At 48.2% G+C, this 17,820-nt stretch overlaps 1 protein-coding gene across 1 annotated transcript in view; it reads left to right on the top strand.

Moving 5' to 3' along the window:
- Nucleotides 1-17,820, top strand: part of UBR4 (ubiquitin protein ligase E3 component n-recognin 4) — a gene marked incomplete at both ends in the record, with an annotated part of 142,096 nt that overhangs the window by 110,644 nt on the left and 13,632 nt on the right. The window contains 13 exons of the mRNA XM_080690743.1: nucleotides 256-429; nucleotides 1,316-1,437; nucleotides 2,339-2,536; nucleotides 4,137-4,217; nucleotides 7,215-7,302; nucleotides 8,253-8,380; nucleotides 9,200-9,307; nucleotides 9,751-9,870; nucleotides 10,993-11,183; nucleotides 11,603-11,776; nucleotides 12,117-12,216; nucleotides 16,160-16,378; nucleotides 17,190-17,303. Coding sequence (XP_080546869.1) covers nucleotides 256-429; nucleotides 1,316-1,437; nucleotides 2,339-2,536; nucleotides 4,137-4,217; nucleotides 7,215-7,302; nucleotides 8,253-8,380; nucleotides 9,200-9,307; nucleotides 9,751-9,870; nucleotides 10,993-11,183; nucleotides 11,603-11,776; nucleotides 12,117-12,216; nucleotides 16,160-16,378; nucleotides 17,190-17,303 — 1,817 coding nt within the window. The remainder of the gene's footprint in view (nucleotides 1-255; nucleotides 430-1,315; nucleotides 1,438-2,338; nucleotides 2,537-4,136; nucleotides 4,218-7,214; nucleotides 7,303-8,252; nucleotides 8,381-9,199; nucleotides 9,308-9,750; nucleotides 9,871-10,992; nucleotides 11,184-11,602; nucleotides 11,777-12,116; nucleotides 12,217-16,159; nucleotides 16,379-17,189; nucleotides 17,304-17,820) is intronic.

Here is a 17,820-nt window from a genome sequence, read left to right as displayed (position 1 = left end):
TGGTGCAGGATCTTCCCTCTTGTATATGCTGTGGTGCAGACATAAATTCTGCGTTTCTCTCCTCATTGATGGCTTTGCACTTTTGAGCTCCTACCACTACTCACCAGTTTGATTTGTTAAGCACCTGCTTGTGGCATGCACAAGGATAAAGTTTCCCCTGCATTTTGAGTTATTCGTAGTCTTTTGGTCACATGGGCCTTCCTTCCTTATAATCTCATTCAGGGCTCTTACAGCAACTTTTTCCTGTCCCCACAGGCCTTCTCTCCTCCTTTGTTGAAGTGGAATCCATCAAAAGGCACTTTAAAAGCCGCTTGGTGGGCACCGTGCTGAACGGGTACCTGTGCTTGCGGAAGCTGGTGGTGCAGAGGACCAAGCTCATCGATGAGACGCAGGACATGCTGCTGGAAATGCTGGAGGACATGACCACAGGTAGCCCTTCCAGCAGCTGGCTCGAGCCGCAAACCCCTCCTGGGCCGGTGACGTGCTTGAGTCTGTCCCTGAGTAGAGGAGGGCGGCCGTCTGTCCATTCAGGGAGAGGAGCCCTGGCTCTGGGAGCTGTAAACCCCAGAGTTGGGCTCTCTCAGCCTGGTTGGGATGTCACCCCATAGAAGTGGCAGAGTTCTCAGACTGCCATTAATCAGTCTGGAAACTCTCAGCCATTTTGTCTGTGATGCCTCTGTTCTAGTCGCTCTCTTTTCCTTGTGGAATTTCATTCCCATCCTGTCATTTTGTCTCTGTTCCTCTCTTTGTGTCTCTTTTCTCATGGTATGTTAGTGCTTCAGTTTAGATTTTTTTTTTAACACTGGTGATTAAATTCAGGGGCATTCTACATCCTAGTTATACCCCCGTGCCTTTTTATTTTTTATTTTGAAATAGGGTCTCACTGAGTTGTTGAGGGTGTTGCTAAGTTGCTGAGGCTGGCCTCAGATCTGCGATCTTCTTATCTCAGCCTCTCAAGTACTGGAATTATAGGCATGTGCTGCCATGCCCAGCTTGGACAATTTCTTTAGTTTCTTAATTTTTTTCTTCACTATATGTAATATATTTAATCTACCATTGAGTAGTTCTAGATTTTATAGTCTCATTTTTATTCACACTTCCCATCTCCTTTATAATCTTTAAGCATATTAAACATTTGTGTCTGATAATTCTAAAACTTGAAGTATTTATGTGTTTCATTATGTTGTTTGCTATTTGGGATTTTGTTTGGTGCCTTAAGTCTTACTGTATCATTTTTGACTATTGCCTCATACTTTTGAGGTTTGTTGCAGAAATTCTTTAGGATTCAGTACATGGTCACTTTGATTTCTGGCAGGTACAGAATCAGAAACCAAGGCCTTCATGGCGGTGTGCATCGAGACGGCCAAGCGCTATAATCTGGACGACTACCGGACTCCCGTCTTCATCTTTGAGAGGCTCTGCAGCATCATTTACCCCGTAAGCAGTGTGGTACTCCCGTGTGCCCCCATGAGCCATTTTATCATGAAGCCTCGGGGGGGGGGGGTAATGCTATCAGATGGGGACAATTTAGTCAACATTTTAGGAGGATCCGCTGGCATGGAACAGAAACAGCCTCATGATTTTCCTGTTCTCTTTCTTTTTCTTGTGGTGCTGGCAATCACACCCAAGGCCTTGCACAAATAGGCTAGTGCTCTACCAGTGAGCCCCACCTCCAGCCCTACTTTCATGCTCTTAATGATAGGAAACGCAGCAATCTTCCTGGGTCTTATTTTTTAGATTCTAGGTCAAGATTAGTCTTTTTGTTGTTGTTGTCGTCATTTTTGTTGTTGTTGTTTTTAAACTAGGTGTTAACCTTCAATTGCCAGAATCTCCTGGCTCATCAGCCCAGCATACTGCGGAAGACATAGTTTGAGTAGAGTTACAGGCATTCTCACCTTCCTCTCCTTGGCCCTTGTTTTGTGGGTGCATGCAGCAAGTTTGTTTTTCCCTTAGCTGGAGCTGTGTGAAAACTTGATATGAGCCAAACACTCTCTCTTGCTAGAAGTTAGTTATGAGGTCATTGGGGTGGGACTTATATGTTATGTCACACACAGAAGCCCTCTTCTCGACTTTAGGGTTGTCAGCGACCCAGCCACCTGGCCCCAGGTTGGTTAGCATCGCACAAGATGAACACATGTCACGCCTTGTCTGTTTGTTGTGCTAGGCTTTTAGTCCACCCTTGCATTTCAGAGGAGATACTTGACATTTAAGGCTACTTGGATTATCTTGGGCAGTTTAGAATGACGTTTCCTCAGTGTGTCCATAGAACAAAGTATCACAGTGTAAGTCTATGTCTGTCTCTGCCATCCCTTCTGATGCATCCTTCTCTGTTCTTTAGGAGGAGAATGAAGTCACTGAGTTCTTTGTGACCCTGGAGAAGGATCCCCAACAGGAAGATTTCTTACAGGGCAGGATGCCTGGTAACCCGTACAGCAGCAACGAGCCAGGCATTGGGCCACTTATGAGGGATATAAAGAACAAGATTTGCCAGGACTGTGACCTGGTGGCTCTCCTGGAGGATGACAGTGGGATGGAGGTAATGACCAACGCAGCCTATGGCGGAGGAGCGTGGGCTGGGGTCCCCTTCAAGTGCTTCTCCTTAGTCGCTGACCAGTCTGGGCAGGTATCTGGCTTCAGCCTCCTCGTCTGTGATTGCGGTTAATGATTCCCACTTCTGCCTCTCCGGGTGTTAGGGTTAATTACCTATGAAGAGTCCTGCCCAGTGCCTGGCGTAGAATAAGCCAGTGGTTAATGGTCGTAGTGGTGGTGGGTTTATTATTGTTGCCTGTGGCAGGGATTTCCACGAGTTTCTAGGTTAATGGAGTCCCCCAAATCCTGGCATTTTAGTGCCTGCACACTCTCATTGCCCTGGGTCTGATACTTTGTGGCAGATGGCCTCTAGGGTCTGGCTGAAGACACACAGTGAATAGCATAGCACATTGAGTGAAATCAACACTGCTTTTCCTGGTGCTGAGCCTAAAATGGACTCAAAGAAGGTCCTTAATAGGGGTTTTCTAAGCTGAAGTCTAGTCTGGTTGGTTAAGAGTATTTGTCCTGCCGGGCGTGGTGGTGCACACTTGTAATCCCAGCATTCGGGAGGCTGAGACCGGAGGATTGCGGTTTGCAGACAGCCTCTGCAACTTAGTGAGACTCTGTTTTAAAATAAAGAATTAAAAAAAAAAAATAGGGCAGGGGATGTAGCTCGGAGGTCAAATGCCCCTGGATTCCATCCCGAGACCCGCAAAAAAAGAAAAAAAAGTGTTTGTCCCTCCTAAAATTGTGCACAAAGTAAATGCTGGAGCCAGGTGTGGTGGCACATGCTTATAATCCTGTGACTTAGGAGGCTGAGACAGGAGGACCACAGGTTGGAGGCCAGCCTCAGCTACTTAGTGAGCCCTCTGCAATTTAGCAAGAGTCTTTCCCAAGGGGGGGGTAGAACTGCTCGGGGTAGAATGCTCCTGGTCCAAGCCGGGCGTGGTGGCGCACGCTTGTCATCCCAGCATTCAGGAGGCTCAGACCAGAGGATCGTGATTTGCGGGCAGCCTCAGCTACTTAGTGAGGCCTCTGCAGCTTAGTAAGACCCTGTTTCAAAATAAAAAATACAAATAGGGCAAGGAGTGTAGCTCAGAGGTTGAATGCCCCTGGGTTCCATCCCAGACCTGCCAAAAATTAAAAAAAAAAAAAAAAAAAAAAAGGCCCCTGGTCCAAACCCCAGTACCAAGAAAAGTAAATAAATATATAAATACTGGGAATTGCATGCCTGTGCACCTTTTGAGCAGAAGCATTGATGGAAAGGTCCATGACACACAAAAAATTTGAATTATAAGCCGGGCATGGTGGCGCACACTTGTAATCCCCGTGCTCGGGAGGCTGAGACAGGAGGATCACACAGGTTCAAAGCCAGCCTCAGCTACTTAGTGAGGCTCTTAGCAACTTAGACCCTGTTTCCAAATTAAAAAAAGAAAAAAAAAAAAGTCCTGGGAGTATAGCCCAGAGGTAGAAAGCCTCTGGGTTCCACTCCCAGTACCACCAAAAATTTTGAATTATGATCCATAGCCATAAAGTGTCCTCTGATCTTGAAACGTACTTGCCTTATAATTATTTGGAATAACAGCCTCATCTGCTTTTCTGTTCAGCTTCTAGTGAACAATAAAATCATCAGTTTGGACCTTCCTGTGGCTGAGGTTTATAAGAAGGTCTGGTGCACTACGAACGAGGTATGTGCTTGTGTGCTTGCTTGGAGGTGTGGGTCTCTTTTTCTGACTTACACAGACTTGTGCCAGGAGGAGCCGCTGCCCAGCTTGGAGCAGCACTTAGGGGCTTGTGTAGAGAAAACTAGTCATCTCGTCTGCCTTTGGAGGCATCTGACCAAGGAGGATCAAAAGGTCAGGAAAACACGAGCGTTCCCGGTGCAGGCCGCAGGGGCTGGTCCGTGGAAGTTCTTACATCAAGGCGTCCCGGCCAGGTGCAGCCTCTGGGCCTGTGCTGTGCTGGGGAGGCTTGCTGTCTGGAGTTTTTCATGCAGGCACCTCTTGGCTGAGATCCTTTCCCAGTGCCTCTGTCAAGGAGCACTGTTCATGCTTTACTCCTGGGGGAACTGAGACTCAAACAAGTCATTGTTCTTGTTTGAAACAGGAAATACAGCACTCTGGGTTTTTCATTCACCTCAGTACTTCCCTCAGGAAGGTCTTAGACATTCTCCTTGCTCCGCCCTCTTTTCTTAGCCTCTCTCTCTCTGTCTGCTCCTTCCTGCCCTTCTTTTATATCTGTTGGGGGTCTCTAGTAAATGAATCAAGTATGTAACTTAATTGCAGCAAGCCTCTGTACCCTAGAGGCACGGCAACATTTTTTGTATGTATTTGTGTGTGTGTGTGTGTGTGTGTGTGTGTGTGTGTGTGTGTGGGCGCGCACGTGCTCGTGTGTACACGCATGCATGTGCACAGTACTAGGACTGAACGCAGGGCCTTACACATGCTGGGCAAGCACTCTATTACTGAGCTACATCCCAGTTTCTTTTTTGTTTGTTCCTATTCTTTTTTTTGGTACTGGAGGTTGAGCCCAAGGGCATTCCACCTCTGCGCTACACCTCCAGCCCTATTTTATTTGTTATTTTGAAACAGGACCTCACTAAGTTATTGAGGGCCTAACTTGCTGAGGTTGACCCCGAACCTGTGGTCCTCCTGCTGCAGACTCCCAATACTGAGATTACAGGTGTGCCACCATGCTCAATTGCCAGCTCTCTTAAAACTTTGAGACGGGAGCCGGGAGTGGTGGTGCATGCTTGTAATCCCAGCATTTGGGAGGCTGAGACAGGATGATCACAGTTCATGGACACCCTCAGCTACTTAGCGGGGCCCTTTGCAATTCAGTTAGACCCTGTTTCAAAATAAAGAATAAAAAAATAGGGTTGGGCATGTAACTCAGAGGTAGAATGGCCCTGGGTTCCATTCCCAGTACTGCAAAAGAAAAAAAGAAAAAACCAACTTTGAGACAGGGTCTTGCTAAATTGCCCAGGCAGACCTCTAATTTGACAGTTGCCTCTGGCTATCTGGGATTATAGGCATGGGCCACTATGCCTTGCACAGCAAACTTTTAAGACACTTAATTGTAAGTATTTCTGTGGAGATTAAGAAAATAAATTGGCAATGCACTGTACATTTTGGCCTTTAATTTGTCACACATTTTTGCCTCTTCTTTCTGTTTTCCTGCTGGACTAGGAATCCTGGTCCCTGCTTCTGGTTTGTCTGCTGCCGTTTGGGTAGTTGTAGCACTGTTGACAGGGACAGACACAAGACTGTCCCAGCCATTGCGTCTGGCCATTGATAGGCTAACCTCCAAAGCAGAATGATACAGGTTTACTCCCTGGAGCACATAAAGAATGAAGACGAAGCATCTGTGGGCAGCCTTGTAAATGGTGGTGTGAACCAGGGGATGCATGTGGGCACCTCCTCCTCACCTTGAAGTGATGTATGAGTCGAGCATCCTTTGGTCTTGGTGTCTGTCCATCAGGGTCCTCACAACGTCCAGAGTCTGTGCTTGCTTTTGACCTGGGCCTTTAGCTTTCTGTCCTTACTTTGCCCTCCTTTCCCCTGGTAAGTGGCCCATCTCTTGGGCTTCTTTCCTGTGTCTCTGTCTGTTGTCTGTGGTTGTCTTCCCTAGGAATTCTCACTGGACTTCCCTAGCCGAAGTTCTACCCTCGTGGAAATGGCCATTCTGACAGGCCCTTTCCTTCTGGGGCTCTTCTGAAGTGCACCAGCTTCGAGACAGGCTGATCCTGGGTTGGTGCTCACTTCCCACTTAATCCCCAGCCTGTGAAGTTGAGGCTGACTCCCATGGTGGGGTGGGGTGCCTAGCACGGTGTCTGGTACTGAGCCTCTCACAGTGGCTCATTCTTAACCACCCCATTGCGGTGCTAGTGTGGAGAAATCCAGATAAGCCTTCTTTGTTCTTATTTCGTGGTACTGTGGAAGTCTGAGACTTCCCAGGCAAAGACTGATGGTTCTCATTTCTGTCATGGTTTCTGAGACTGGCATCGAAGCTCTTTGTTGTAAATAAACCTGCTTGTCTTGGTTCTTTGGGTAGCAGTTCCTTAAGGAGTTTCTCCTGAGTGAGACACAGGCCTGGGCTTATAGCTGGATGCCTTTTTTTTGCAGTACTGGGGTACTGAACCCAGGGGCATTCTACCTCTGAGCTACACCCCCTAGCCTTGTTTTTTATTCTTTATTTTTGAAACAGGGTCTTACTAAGTTGCAGAGGGCCTCACTGAGATTAAGGCTGGTTGCGAACCTGGGATTGTCTTGTCTTCAGCCTCTCAAGTACTAGGATTACAAGTGTGTGCCACCACATCTGGCTAAAGCTGGATAACTTTAAACAAACTCTTGAACTTTATATGAAATGATAATATAAAGTACTTAATTAGCATAGGACCTAGGGCAGAGTGTAACACAAACAGTTACTGTGGCTGTCACCTTGTGTCTTAATGAGATTGAATGAGAGTGTATATAAAGTACGTAACACATGGCCTGGCCTATAGAAGACACTAAGCCGCCTTCTCCTCCTCAGAGAACTTCAGTGCATTTGGTGTGTAGTAGACGTTGTGGTTTAGGCCTTGTAGAAAAATAGAGGCTTGTCACATTGCCAGGGCTTAAGCAAGACCACGTGTCCAACCCTTTGCATTGCTCTGGGGCTATTTACAAACACCTTTCTTTCCTTAGGGAGAGCCCATGAGGATTGTCTATCGAATGCGGGGGCTGCTGGGTGATGCCACGGAAGAGTTCATCGAGTCCTTGGACTCCACCACAGGTACAGTCCTTTGGCTGACAGGCTACACATTGAACCTGCGTTGGGACCTGTGAGCAGTCATATCCAGGGCTTGGGTGTTCTCAGCAAACCCTGTCCTGTACTCTGCATCAGAAATGTGGGTGGGGGATAAATACCGGCGTCAGTGTCTTGACTCAGACTTATCTCAGGGTTGAAAGCAATTAGGCTTTAAGGGGAGAAATGCAGTTAACAGCAAATGAGTTCAGTTTTAGTTTTATTTTTTCATTGTTGAAGTGGTTGCTTGTATTTTCCTGTTTGAATAAGTCAATTGACTTGAACCTTAAGAAAAGCTATTGGGAATGACATTGTATAAGTTAATATCAAATATTGAGCCAGGCGTGGTGGCGCTCGCTTGTAATCCCAGCATTCGGGAGGCTGAGACCGGAGGATTGTGATTCGCAGACTGCCTCAGCTACTTAGTGAGGCCCTCCGCAACTCAGTGAGACCCTGTTTCAAAATAAAGAATTAAATAGGGCAGGGGGTTTAGCTCCGAGGTCAAATGCCTCTGGGTTCCATCCCCAGACCCACACACAAAAAAAATCCAATATTGAAGCTGGGCATAGTGGCACATGCTTTTAATTCCAGCATTTGGGAGGCTAAGACAGGAGGATCACGTTTGGTTCGAGGACAGCCTCAGCTACTTAGTGAGGCCCTTTGCAACTGAGTGAAACCCTGTTTCAAAATAAAGAATAAAAAATAGGGCTAGGGGTGTAGTTCAGAGGTAGAATGCTCCTGGGTTCAGTACCCAGTACTGCAAAAGAAAAAAAAAATCTAATATTGACCCTTTTTTTTTTTTATTAGCTACCTCTTTATTTTATGGGCAAATAGCCATCAACTCAACCTGGAAAGGTGCTTCTATTTCCCTCTGGGTGCTCTGTTGCCTTCACCTCTTTACCTCCCTCTCTGTTTTCTTGGCTTCCCTTCTCCCTTAGATGAAGAAGAAGATGAAGAAGAAGTTTACAAGATGGCTGGTGTGATGGCTCAGTGTGGGGGTCTGGAATGCATGCTTAACAGACTGGCAGGGATCAGAGATTTCAAGCAGGGGCGCCACCTTCTAACGGTGAGTCGGGAGCAGCAGGGCTGGGGGTGGGGGCAGCCTTTGTGCACTGGGGGAGGCCCCATGTCACAAAGCTCCCGCTGTTGTGCCCTAGAGGGCAGCGTGGTGCCATGAACCCTTGGGAAACAGTGAAAGACCTGGCAGTTCCTTAACCTCTGGGCTCAGGCCTCCACTCCCCAAAGCCAGTCAAGGCAGCCTGCACCAGCACCTCTGTGGTCATCCGTGGAGCTGGCGTGTGATTGTTTCCCCAGATAACTGCACTTCTGTCATCATCTTTTTTTTTTTCATACTTTTTAAATGAAGTTTGTAATGTAACTCATTTTCCATATAGGATTTTGTGTGGGGATTTAGTCAACTATCTTATTAGAATTATAGGATTCCAGGGGTATTACAGATATTCCATTACCATTTTTACTCCCTAAGGTATCTGAGGATGATAAATATTATTATGTCTGTTTTAAATGACCTACCTGCTTCTGAGCTCCCACAGGCAATGAGCTTTGGGATCGTTCTGTTAACTGTTATTTCTCCAAGACAAGGGAACAGCACCTGTTCCATTAAGAACCAGTCGGCTGCTGGAGTTCAGGGACAGTGGAGATGTACCCAGTCTCTGGGAGTGGCCTCTAGAGAATATTGCTGTAAAATGCCAAACTAATATGAGCGTCCAGCCACCTTACTACACCCTCTTACCTCCACTCTGCCCTCTCCTGTGTTCCGAGAGGAGCACTGGCTCATCACACCCGACTCAGACACTCTTCCCTGCTCTCCCACATCCCACCTTCACAGGTGGCCTCACAGGTGCTCACTGGCTTCTCTTGTCAGGTACTGCTGAAATTGTTCAGTTACTGCGTGAAGGTGAAAATCAACCGGCAGCAGCTGGTTAAGCTGGAAATGAACACCTTGAACGTCATGCTGGGGACGCTCAACTTGGTAATGAGTGTGGGCTGCAGATAAAGACAGCGTTGGCAGTCCTGGGTGGGAGAGTCCGCTTTAGTTCTGGGCTGCGGTGCACTGGATGGTGGCCTTTTCCAACCCTCCCTGTGTCTGGCTGGCTGGTTGAGAAACCTGGGTCCTTCTGCTGGCCCTCTTCTCTTACTGATTCATGCCTGTGCTGCTGCCGGAGCACACCAGAGCTTCCTTGTCCCTTTCCTGAGTTCAGATGAGAAGGCAGTCTCTGAACATGGTCCAGACTCCACACCAGTGGAAAAGTAGTGCCTCTCTCCCCCGATCTCACTCATGTTCGCTCAGTCTCAGAACATGCACACATGCGCTCACATAGTCTCTGGAAATTTAGGGACAGGGCAGCAGATGCCATGCCATCAGCGTGACTGGCTTGGGTCATATCCTGAGAGCGACTGGGTTTCCTTCTCCAGGCCTTGGTAGCAGAACAAGAGAGCAAGGACAGCGGGGGTGCGGCTGTGGCCGAGCAGGTGCTTAGCATCATGGAGATCATTCTAGATGAGTCCAACGCTGAGCCCCTGAGCGAGGACAAGGTGAGTGGGGTCTGGTCCCTTCACCTGCAGACACTGGGCACCTGCCCTGTCTTGTTCCCAGCAGTAGCTTGTCTGTGGCTAGCTGAGCTCAACCCAGAATGCGTGAACCCTCTCAAGTCAAAGGAATGGCGAGGCTCAATTGTTGGTGACATCATTGCATTGGAGCCTGAAATCTCTGGAATCAGAAGAAACAAAGATGCTAAGGATGTTCTTTTACTCAGAAGCCCACTAATGGGATCCGGGCATGTCCTGATAGACAGGGGCCTTAGTTCAAACCTTCATTTCACAGCTGAGGAAACTCCAAGCCCAGAAACATCAAGTAAACTGTTCAGTGTCATACACTTGGATACTGGTGGGGTCGGTTTTTCTCCACTGTCTTCCTCCATTCTTTTTTTTTTTTTTTTTTTTTTGTGGTACTGGAATGGAACCCAAGGTCATTCTTCCTCAGAGCAACATCCCCAGCTCTTTTTTTTTTTTTTTTTTTGGTGGTACTGGGGTGGAACCCAGGGGCTTTTCTAACTCCTGCCTATACTCCCAGACCCATTTTTTTAAAAATACTTTTTGGAAACGGTCTCACTAAGTTGCTGAGAGCCTCACTAAGTAGCTGAGACTGTCTTCAAACCTGTGTGATCCTCCTCTCTCAGTCTTCCAAGCACTGGGATTACAAGTGTGTGTCACCATGCCCGGCTTATTCTTTTTTTTAAAATAGGGTCTCACTAAGTTTCGGAGGACCTTACTAAGTAGCTGAGGCTGGCTACAAACCACGATCCTCCTGTCTCAGCCTCCCAAGAATTGGATTACAAGCGTGCATCCCCATGCCAGGCAGATTCCTCCATTCCTATAAGAGCTGGTGATTTGGCCACAGCTACACCCAGATGGATGTTCAGCACTCTGCATCCTCCAGAGGGTGGGGGAGACTGTATTGTATGTTGTGACTGCTTGCAACTACTGAGAGAGCCATCACAGAAACCGAGAAACTAACCAGTCAAGTAAAGCTCATCCTATTGATAATTGCCCAAGAAGTGCTGACAAATGGTTCTTTTGTGTCTGCTGGGAATAGATGACCTTTGGGGGTCAGCTGTTAGCTACTCACTCCTGATTTCCATCTCTTCTCTGCCACAGGGCAACCTCCTCCTCACAGGTGACAAAGACCAACTTGTGATGCTCTTGGACCAGATCAACAGCACCTTTGTCCGCTCCAACCCCAGCGTGCTCCAGGGCCTGCTCCGCATCATTCCGTATCTCTCCTTTGGAGAGGTGGAAAAAATGCAGATCCTGGTGGAGCGGTTCAAACCATACTGCAACTTTGATAAGTATGTGCTGGGAGCCTGTCACTAAGCAGAAGTCCCACAAAACCCTGAACTAGTGTAGCCTGAGGAAGGAGCACCTGAGTTTTTGTTGGAATTTTGTGTCCCTGTTCTGGCTTTTGAGGGGCTTAGTCTAGTGGAGGAGGCAGTAGTTGAAATATATTGTATTAGAGTAGCAGCTGGTCAGTGAGGAAGGTGGAGTGGCTGGTGAGAGGGGAGGGAGCTGCACGGCACAGGCCTGAAGGTGCAAAAGAACGGTACAAGTGTGGACCATAGCAGGTAAGAGGGAGGGTAGCAGCCAGGCCCAGGGCCTTGTGCCACTGTAAGGAGCTTAGACTAGATCCTGTAGGCCATAGATGATTGCTAACCGAGAGAGTGGCACGCCACTGTTCGCCTCACGCTCTCGGACTCTGTTCCTGACCTAGGTATGATGAGGACCACAGTGGCGATGATAAAGTCTTCCTAGACTGCTTCTGCAAGATAGCAGCCGGCATCAAGAACAACAGCAATGGGCATCAGCTGAAGGATCTGATCCTCCAGAAGGGAATCACCCAAAATGCACTGGACTACATGAAGAAGCACATCCCCAGTGCCAAGAAGTGAGAAGCCCTCCAGACCTGGTGCTCCCTCCTCACTCGGCCTGTGCCACGCCGTCTCAGTGCAGAGCTTCCTGTCCTTGCCCTCCCTGGGGTCTCTCTCCCCTTTTGGAAACGGTCGGAGTGACTATCCAAACACTAGAGTCCTTTGGGCGGCGGGGAAGGTCGCGGCATGCTGTGTTCAGGCTTTTCACCTCTGTCTGGCTTCTCAGCTGAGCTGGGTGGTTGCTTGTTGTTCTTTGTGGCACTCTTGGAGGGTTATGTCAGACAGTCCAGAACCGACAGCTGGTTTCTAGGTACTTAGCTTCCCTGGCCTGCTGTTACACCTTTTTCTCTTTTGCAGTTTGGATGCTGACATCTGGAAAAAGTTTTTATCTCGCCCAGCCCTGCCCTTTATCTTGAGGCTCCTTCGGGGGCTGGCCATCCAGCACCCTGCCACCCAGGTGCGTAGCGGCATGTGGAGGCAGCCCTGTTCTGTCTTCTCTCTGCCTCTGACTGAACACGTTAACCACTCGAATGACTCTCTGCTCGGTGATACCCCGAGTAGAAGGGACTCTCGGGTGTCGAGTTCTCTCTGTGTGCAAAGGGGCTGAGTGGACATTTGTGATTTCCCACACTCATTCAGTGTAAGTGGGACTCCATTATCTCATGGGTCAGCCATGCAGAATTGAACTGTGACGGTTGTGGCTGACCGGATGGGAAAACAATTCTGATTTCTGGCCACAGTTGCTGGGACATTTGTCATACCATCACCACTACTTTCTGTTCTTCCTCAGGCAACTGAAAAGTGCTGAGGGAAACCCACCCGTTTCTCATCTCTCCCAACTGGGTGAATGTATCTGTTAACCTCCCGCAAATCCTGACTCCAGATAGCAGGTGACCAGGGCTGCAGTTTCCCCACAAAACTTTGTGTTTTGGGAAATGAAAGATTCATATGTAATTGTTCAGAAATAACAAGAGTCTATACCCTTTACCCAATATCTCCCAGTGGTGACGTCCTGCAGGACTGTAGCATCTGTCACAGCCAGTACTGACATCGACACAGTTGAGGTCCAGGATAGTGTTTTCACTGCATAGGCCCTTCTTGCTGCCCCTTGCAGCCACCTCCCCCGTGCTGTCCTGAGCCTCTGGAACTGCGCCCTGGCCATCTCGAGGCTGTCCTCTAGGTGGGTCAGACAGTACGTGGCCTCTTGTTCACTCAGCGTTGTTTCTGGAGGTCCACCCAGGCTGTTGCATGTATCAGTAGTGCGTTCCTTTTATTGCTGAGTAGATTGCTGTGCTAGAGACACATCTGAGCCAGTTTAACTGTCCAGACAAATGGCCATTTTCAGGTTTTGGCATCTCTTACGAAGCTGCTGTGAACCCAGTTTAGATGCAGGTTTGTGTATAAACTTAAGTTTTCATTTTCTGGGATAAATGCTTAAGAGTACAGTGGCTCCGTTGTATAGTAGTTGCCTGTTTAGTTTTCTAAGAAACTGCCAAACTGTTTTTGGAGTGGATATGCCATCTTACATTTCCACCAGCAATGTACAAAAGCCCGGTTTCTTTGCACTGTTGCTAGCGTTTGGAGTCTACTGTTAGTTTGTGGCCACACCAGGAGACGAGTAGCACACCTCCCTGTGGTTTTAACTTGCTGTCCCTAATGGTTAATGATGCTCATGTTTTTGTGTGCTCCATCTGCATCTCTTCTGCAGGAAAATGACTGTTCGTGTCTTTTGCTCTTTTCTGAGTAGATTATTTAATTTTTATTAATGTTGAGTGTGAGCTCAGTGAGGGCAGGAGAACTTAGGGTTAGATTTTTTTCTGTGTATAATATTTTACACTGAATGTAGTTTTTTCTCATTTGATAATCTCTTCTGATAATTCATTTTAAAAATGTGGTAACTTGCCAGGCGTGGTGGCGCACGCTTGTAATCCCCGCACTTGGGAGGCGGAGACAGGAGGATCACACAGATTCAAAGCCAGCCTCGCTGGTTTAAGAGACCCTGTTTCCAAATAAAAATATAAAATAGGTCTGGGATTGTAGCCCGGAGGTAGAAGGGTTCCATTCCCAGTATCACCAAAAAAAAAAAAAAAGTAGTAACTTGAAGCTGGGTGTGGTGGCACACACTTGTGATTCCAGCTCTTGGAAAGCTGAGACAGGAGGATCGCACAGGTTCAAAGCCAGCATCAGCTACTTAGTGAGGCTATTAGCAACTTAGTATAAACTATAAAATAGGTCTGGGATTGTAGCCTGGAGATTAAAAAAAAAAAAAAAGCACCTGGGTTCTACCCTCCAGTACCACCAAAAAATTAAAAAAAAATAAAAATATGGTAATTTGAGCCAGGTGTGGTGGCACAAGCTTGTAATCCTAGTACTTGGGAGTCTGAGATAGGAGGATCGTGGTTCACGGACAGCCTCAGCTACTTAGTAAGGCCTTCCACAACTTAGTGAGACCCTGTTTCAAAATAAAGAATAAAAAATAGGACTGGAAATGCATTTTGGAGGTAAAATGCCCCTGGGTTCTATCTTGAGTACCACACACACAGAAAAACATGTGGTTGCTTGGTTATAGTAATGATTTTTCCATTGTCATACTCAAATTTCTATTGTGTTAAGGTGTTTTTGAACTCAGCAGAGCTTGTCATAGTTAGTATGTCTTTGTAGAGGTAATTTTTCCTAGTAAGGGTCTTTTCTTCTAACAGCTGTTTTCTTGAGAATAAACCAAGGAACAGAGTTATGCCAAAAGCAAGAGAAGGAGCTTAAGACTCACATTAATTGATTTCCAGGCTTACTCTTAGTTACTACATTGAATTACTTTCTTGAGCATCAGGCTTTATCATTAAATAATGGGCATTCACATTTCTTCTTTCAACACACATTTTTTGAGCAGCTATCATATCTGGTACTGGACTAGGCTGAGAGGTGTTTGTGAACAAGGTAGTCACAATATGTGCCCCCAGGCGATGACTATCTGGTGGAAGACACCACCAGATACATAGAATATCTAAGCAGTGAGATAGAGGCAGCATGGAAGAAGACAAAGGAAAGAGGATTTTTAAGAAGAGAACATGGCACTTGCAAAGGTTCAGAGGCAGAAAAGAGCTTGAAGCATTCCAAGAATTGGAAGCACTTGCGTAGGGGAGGGGAGGCATGTGAGAGCTGCCAGTGGTCAAGGGGGTGAAATGGCAGCTGGACGGTCGTCAGTCGTCCACCAGAGATCTGGAACATAGGGCCAATGGGTATAGAGGTGACCGCGCACAGTGAGGCCGCTGGATGAAGCGGAACTCCTTAGCTCTGGGCTGAGTCTGACGGGGTGCGGAGAAGTTTGTTAGATGTGCTGCACATGTGTGTTCTGTCCTGCTGGCTGGAATGTGAGCTCGGTGAGGCCAGGGTCTCGTTTCCCCAGCACCTAAAGCGTTGCTTCACACACATGTATGCACCCGTGCACACACACGTGCACACAGTAAGCACCCAGGGTGCTGAGTGTGAGGTGCCTGTGGAAAAGTTGGGTAGGATTTGAAATGTGAAGTATGGGCTCAGCATTTGGAAGCATGAGGCATGAGGTGACATGTCATTTTGCTGAGGTGCAGCTTCCCTGCGGTGAGAAGGGGTTTATGAGTCGGTAAGTGCGCTGAGTTTTCATGTTGCCAATTGCCTTTGTTCTTTGCACTTTACTGTCAGATACGGAATAATCGCCGTCCGGTCACTTGTGAGGGTGGTGGAGGGAGTGGCGCATGGACACTGACCGTGAGCGCAGCTGGAGGGCTTTCCAGCCTCCCCTGCCTTAGCCTTCTCACACCCTCCCCGGCTCCCAGTGGCCAGGGCTCTCCTGCAGTTACAGTTACTTCAACCCTCCCCAAGCACGGGGGTTCATAGCTTTTTTTTTTTTTTTTTTTTTTAAAGTTTTTTATTAGCTCCGCACCCACAAGTAAAAATTGTGCTTCCCATATCTCCAGATTGAGAAAACTGCCCCTAGGTTTGGCGGACCTAGAGGTCTTCCAGATGAAGAACTTAAGGCTTAGGAGCCTCAGCCCGGCCCAGCCACTGCCTGGGGAGCTCCGTAACTCAGGCCTCAGCAGCTGCTGCTTTTACCAGGGTGCGGCTGCTTCACTGTTCTGGATCCTTTACATATGTTATCTGCCCTCCACTCTTTACTGCAGCCCTGGAGCCATCCCCGCTTTATACAGGGACTGTCCAAGCTAAGAAGCATGGTTACTGGTCAAAGTCAGCGGCAGAGCCAGAGCTCCTTCCGTTTGTTTCTCTTGAAATGTAGAGTCAGAGGATCTTATTGCAGCTGAACAGGTGACACGAGAGTGTGCACACTGGTCAGTTTTCTAACCCTTAAGCTGGTAAGGAAGTATGTCTTTATATTTGGACACGTGTCTCTGGTCTCTTGTTGGCAGGTCCTGATAGGAACTGACTCCATCACAAACCTGCATAAACTAGAGCAGGTGTCCAGTGACGAGGGCATTGGGACCCTGGCAGAGAACCTGCTGGAGGCTCTGCGGGAACACCCTGATGTAAACAAGAAGATCGACGCAGCCCGTAGGGAGACCCGGGCTGAGAAGAAGCGCATGGCCATGGCGATGAGGCAGAAGGCTCTGGGCACCCTGGGCATGACGGTACAGCCGCCTCCCCAAGCCCCACTGTGGATGAGATGGCCCTGGGACAGCCTTCTGTGCCTTAGGGCAGAGCTGGGGGTGGTTGTGGTGCAGGTGAAGGCTGGGCAGAGGAGGCGGCGGGAGCTAGGTGTGCTGGGTACCTCAGAGGTACTGTTTTGCTACACAGATGGGGCTCAGGGATAAGTAACTTAGCAAGTTTGCAAAAACAATTACAATGTAGATAGAACCAGTGTGTACTAAAGATGTGCTGTGTGCCGGGCACCGTGCTGGGCATCTCACTTGTGAGATTTTATTTACACCCTCTAGTTGACTTTTGATTTAATATCATTGTACCCATTTTCCCAATGAGGGAAGGGGGTAAGTAGGCCAGGGCACATAGCTGGTAGGAGGTTGGTAGGATTTTGAACAGGGTCTGTTTGACACAGGAGCTCTGTGCTCCTTTTGCTGTCCTGCCTTGGAGGAAGCCGTAGCCCCAGAAGAGCTATACCCCAAAAGTAAACTTGAATGTCGGTAGTTAGATACTCATGTACAAATCAGAGTGCGGTCTCTCTTGGCAGCTAGTATAGCTGGCGCAAAGAAAAGGGGCTTTTTCAGTGCCAGATGGCAGTGGGCAGGTCCCTGCTGAAAGGTTTCCTTGCTTCAGTGGTAACCTATGGGAGAGGAAGAGCAGGAAGATCCAAGTGTCCCCTCTTCAGAAGACACTGAAGGGCTTACCTCATGATGTGCATTCTTAGTACGCATTCCTGAGTGCCCCAGGCCAGGGTGGGAGGGCTTGTGGAAATCCTTTCTGACATCCTGTCGGTCCCTACAGACAAATGAAAAGGGCCAGGTGGTGACCAAGACCGCGCTCCTGAAGCAGATGGAAGAGCTGATCGAGGAGCCGGGCCTCACGTGCTGCATCTGCAGGGAGGGCTACAAGTTCCAGGTACCCATGGCTGGCCGCAGTCAGCGCGGCAGCACGGGCTTCGCTGGCGCCGGCTGGCCGCCTTTCTGGGCAGCATCGCTTTCCTGTTGGTCGCTGTGTTCTTAGTCTAGCCAGGTTCAAGGCTTGCGTCTTGGGAGACTGACAGAGGACTTTGTCCTCCTCAAAGGCAGGAGGCAAACTGGTGAGCATCAGCGTCATCAGCGACCGTCCACGCAGTGGGTTTCTCCTGTGTGGGAGGCTCGTGAGCTGAGCTTTACGTGTCGTTATATCTGTCAGAGCCTTCCAAGTTACGGTTAAGAGAACAGCAGGCACACAGCAGAACCAGAGTTCCAGCCAAGGCTGCTCTGACTTCAGACCTGGGTATTTCAAAACACACTGTATAGCCAAGGGTGGTGCTGCACACCTGTAATACCAGTACTTTGGAGGCTGAGACAGGAGGATTGCAGGTTCAAGGCCAGTGTCAGCGAATTAGTGAGACCCTGTTTCAGAATTAAAACAGAGCCAGGCATGGTGGCGC

Source organism: Muscardinus avellanarius, assembly GCF_963383645.1.
Source record: "Muscardinus avellanarius genome assembly, chromosome: 3".
Lineage (NCBI taxonomy): Eukaryota > Metazoa > Chordata > Mammalia > Rodentia > Gliridae > Muscardinus > Muscardinus avellanarius.
Note: the sequence above shows the minus strand (reverse complement) of the source record. Positions and strands in the feature narration are given on the sequence as shown.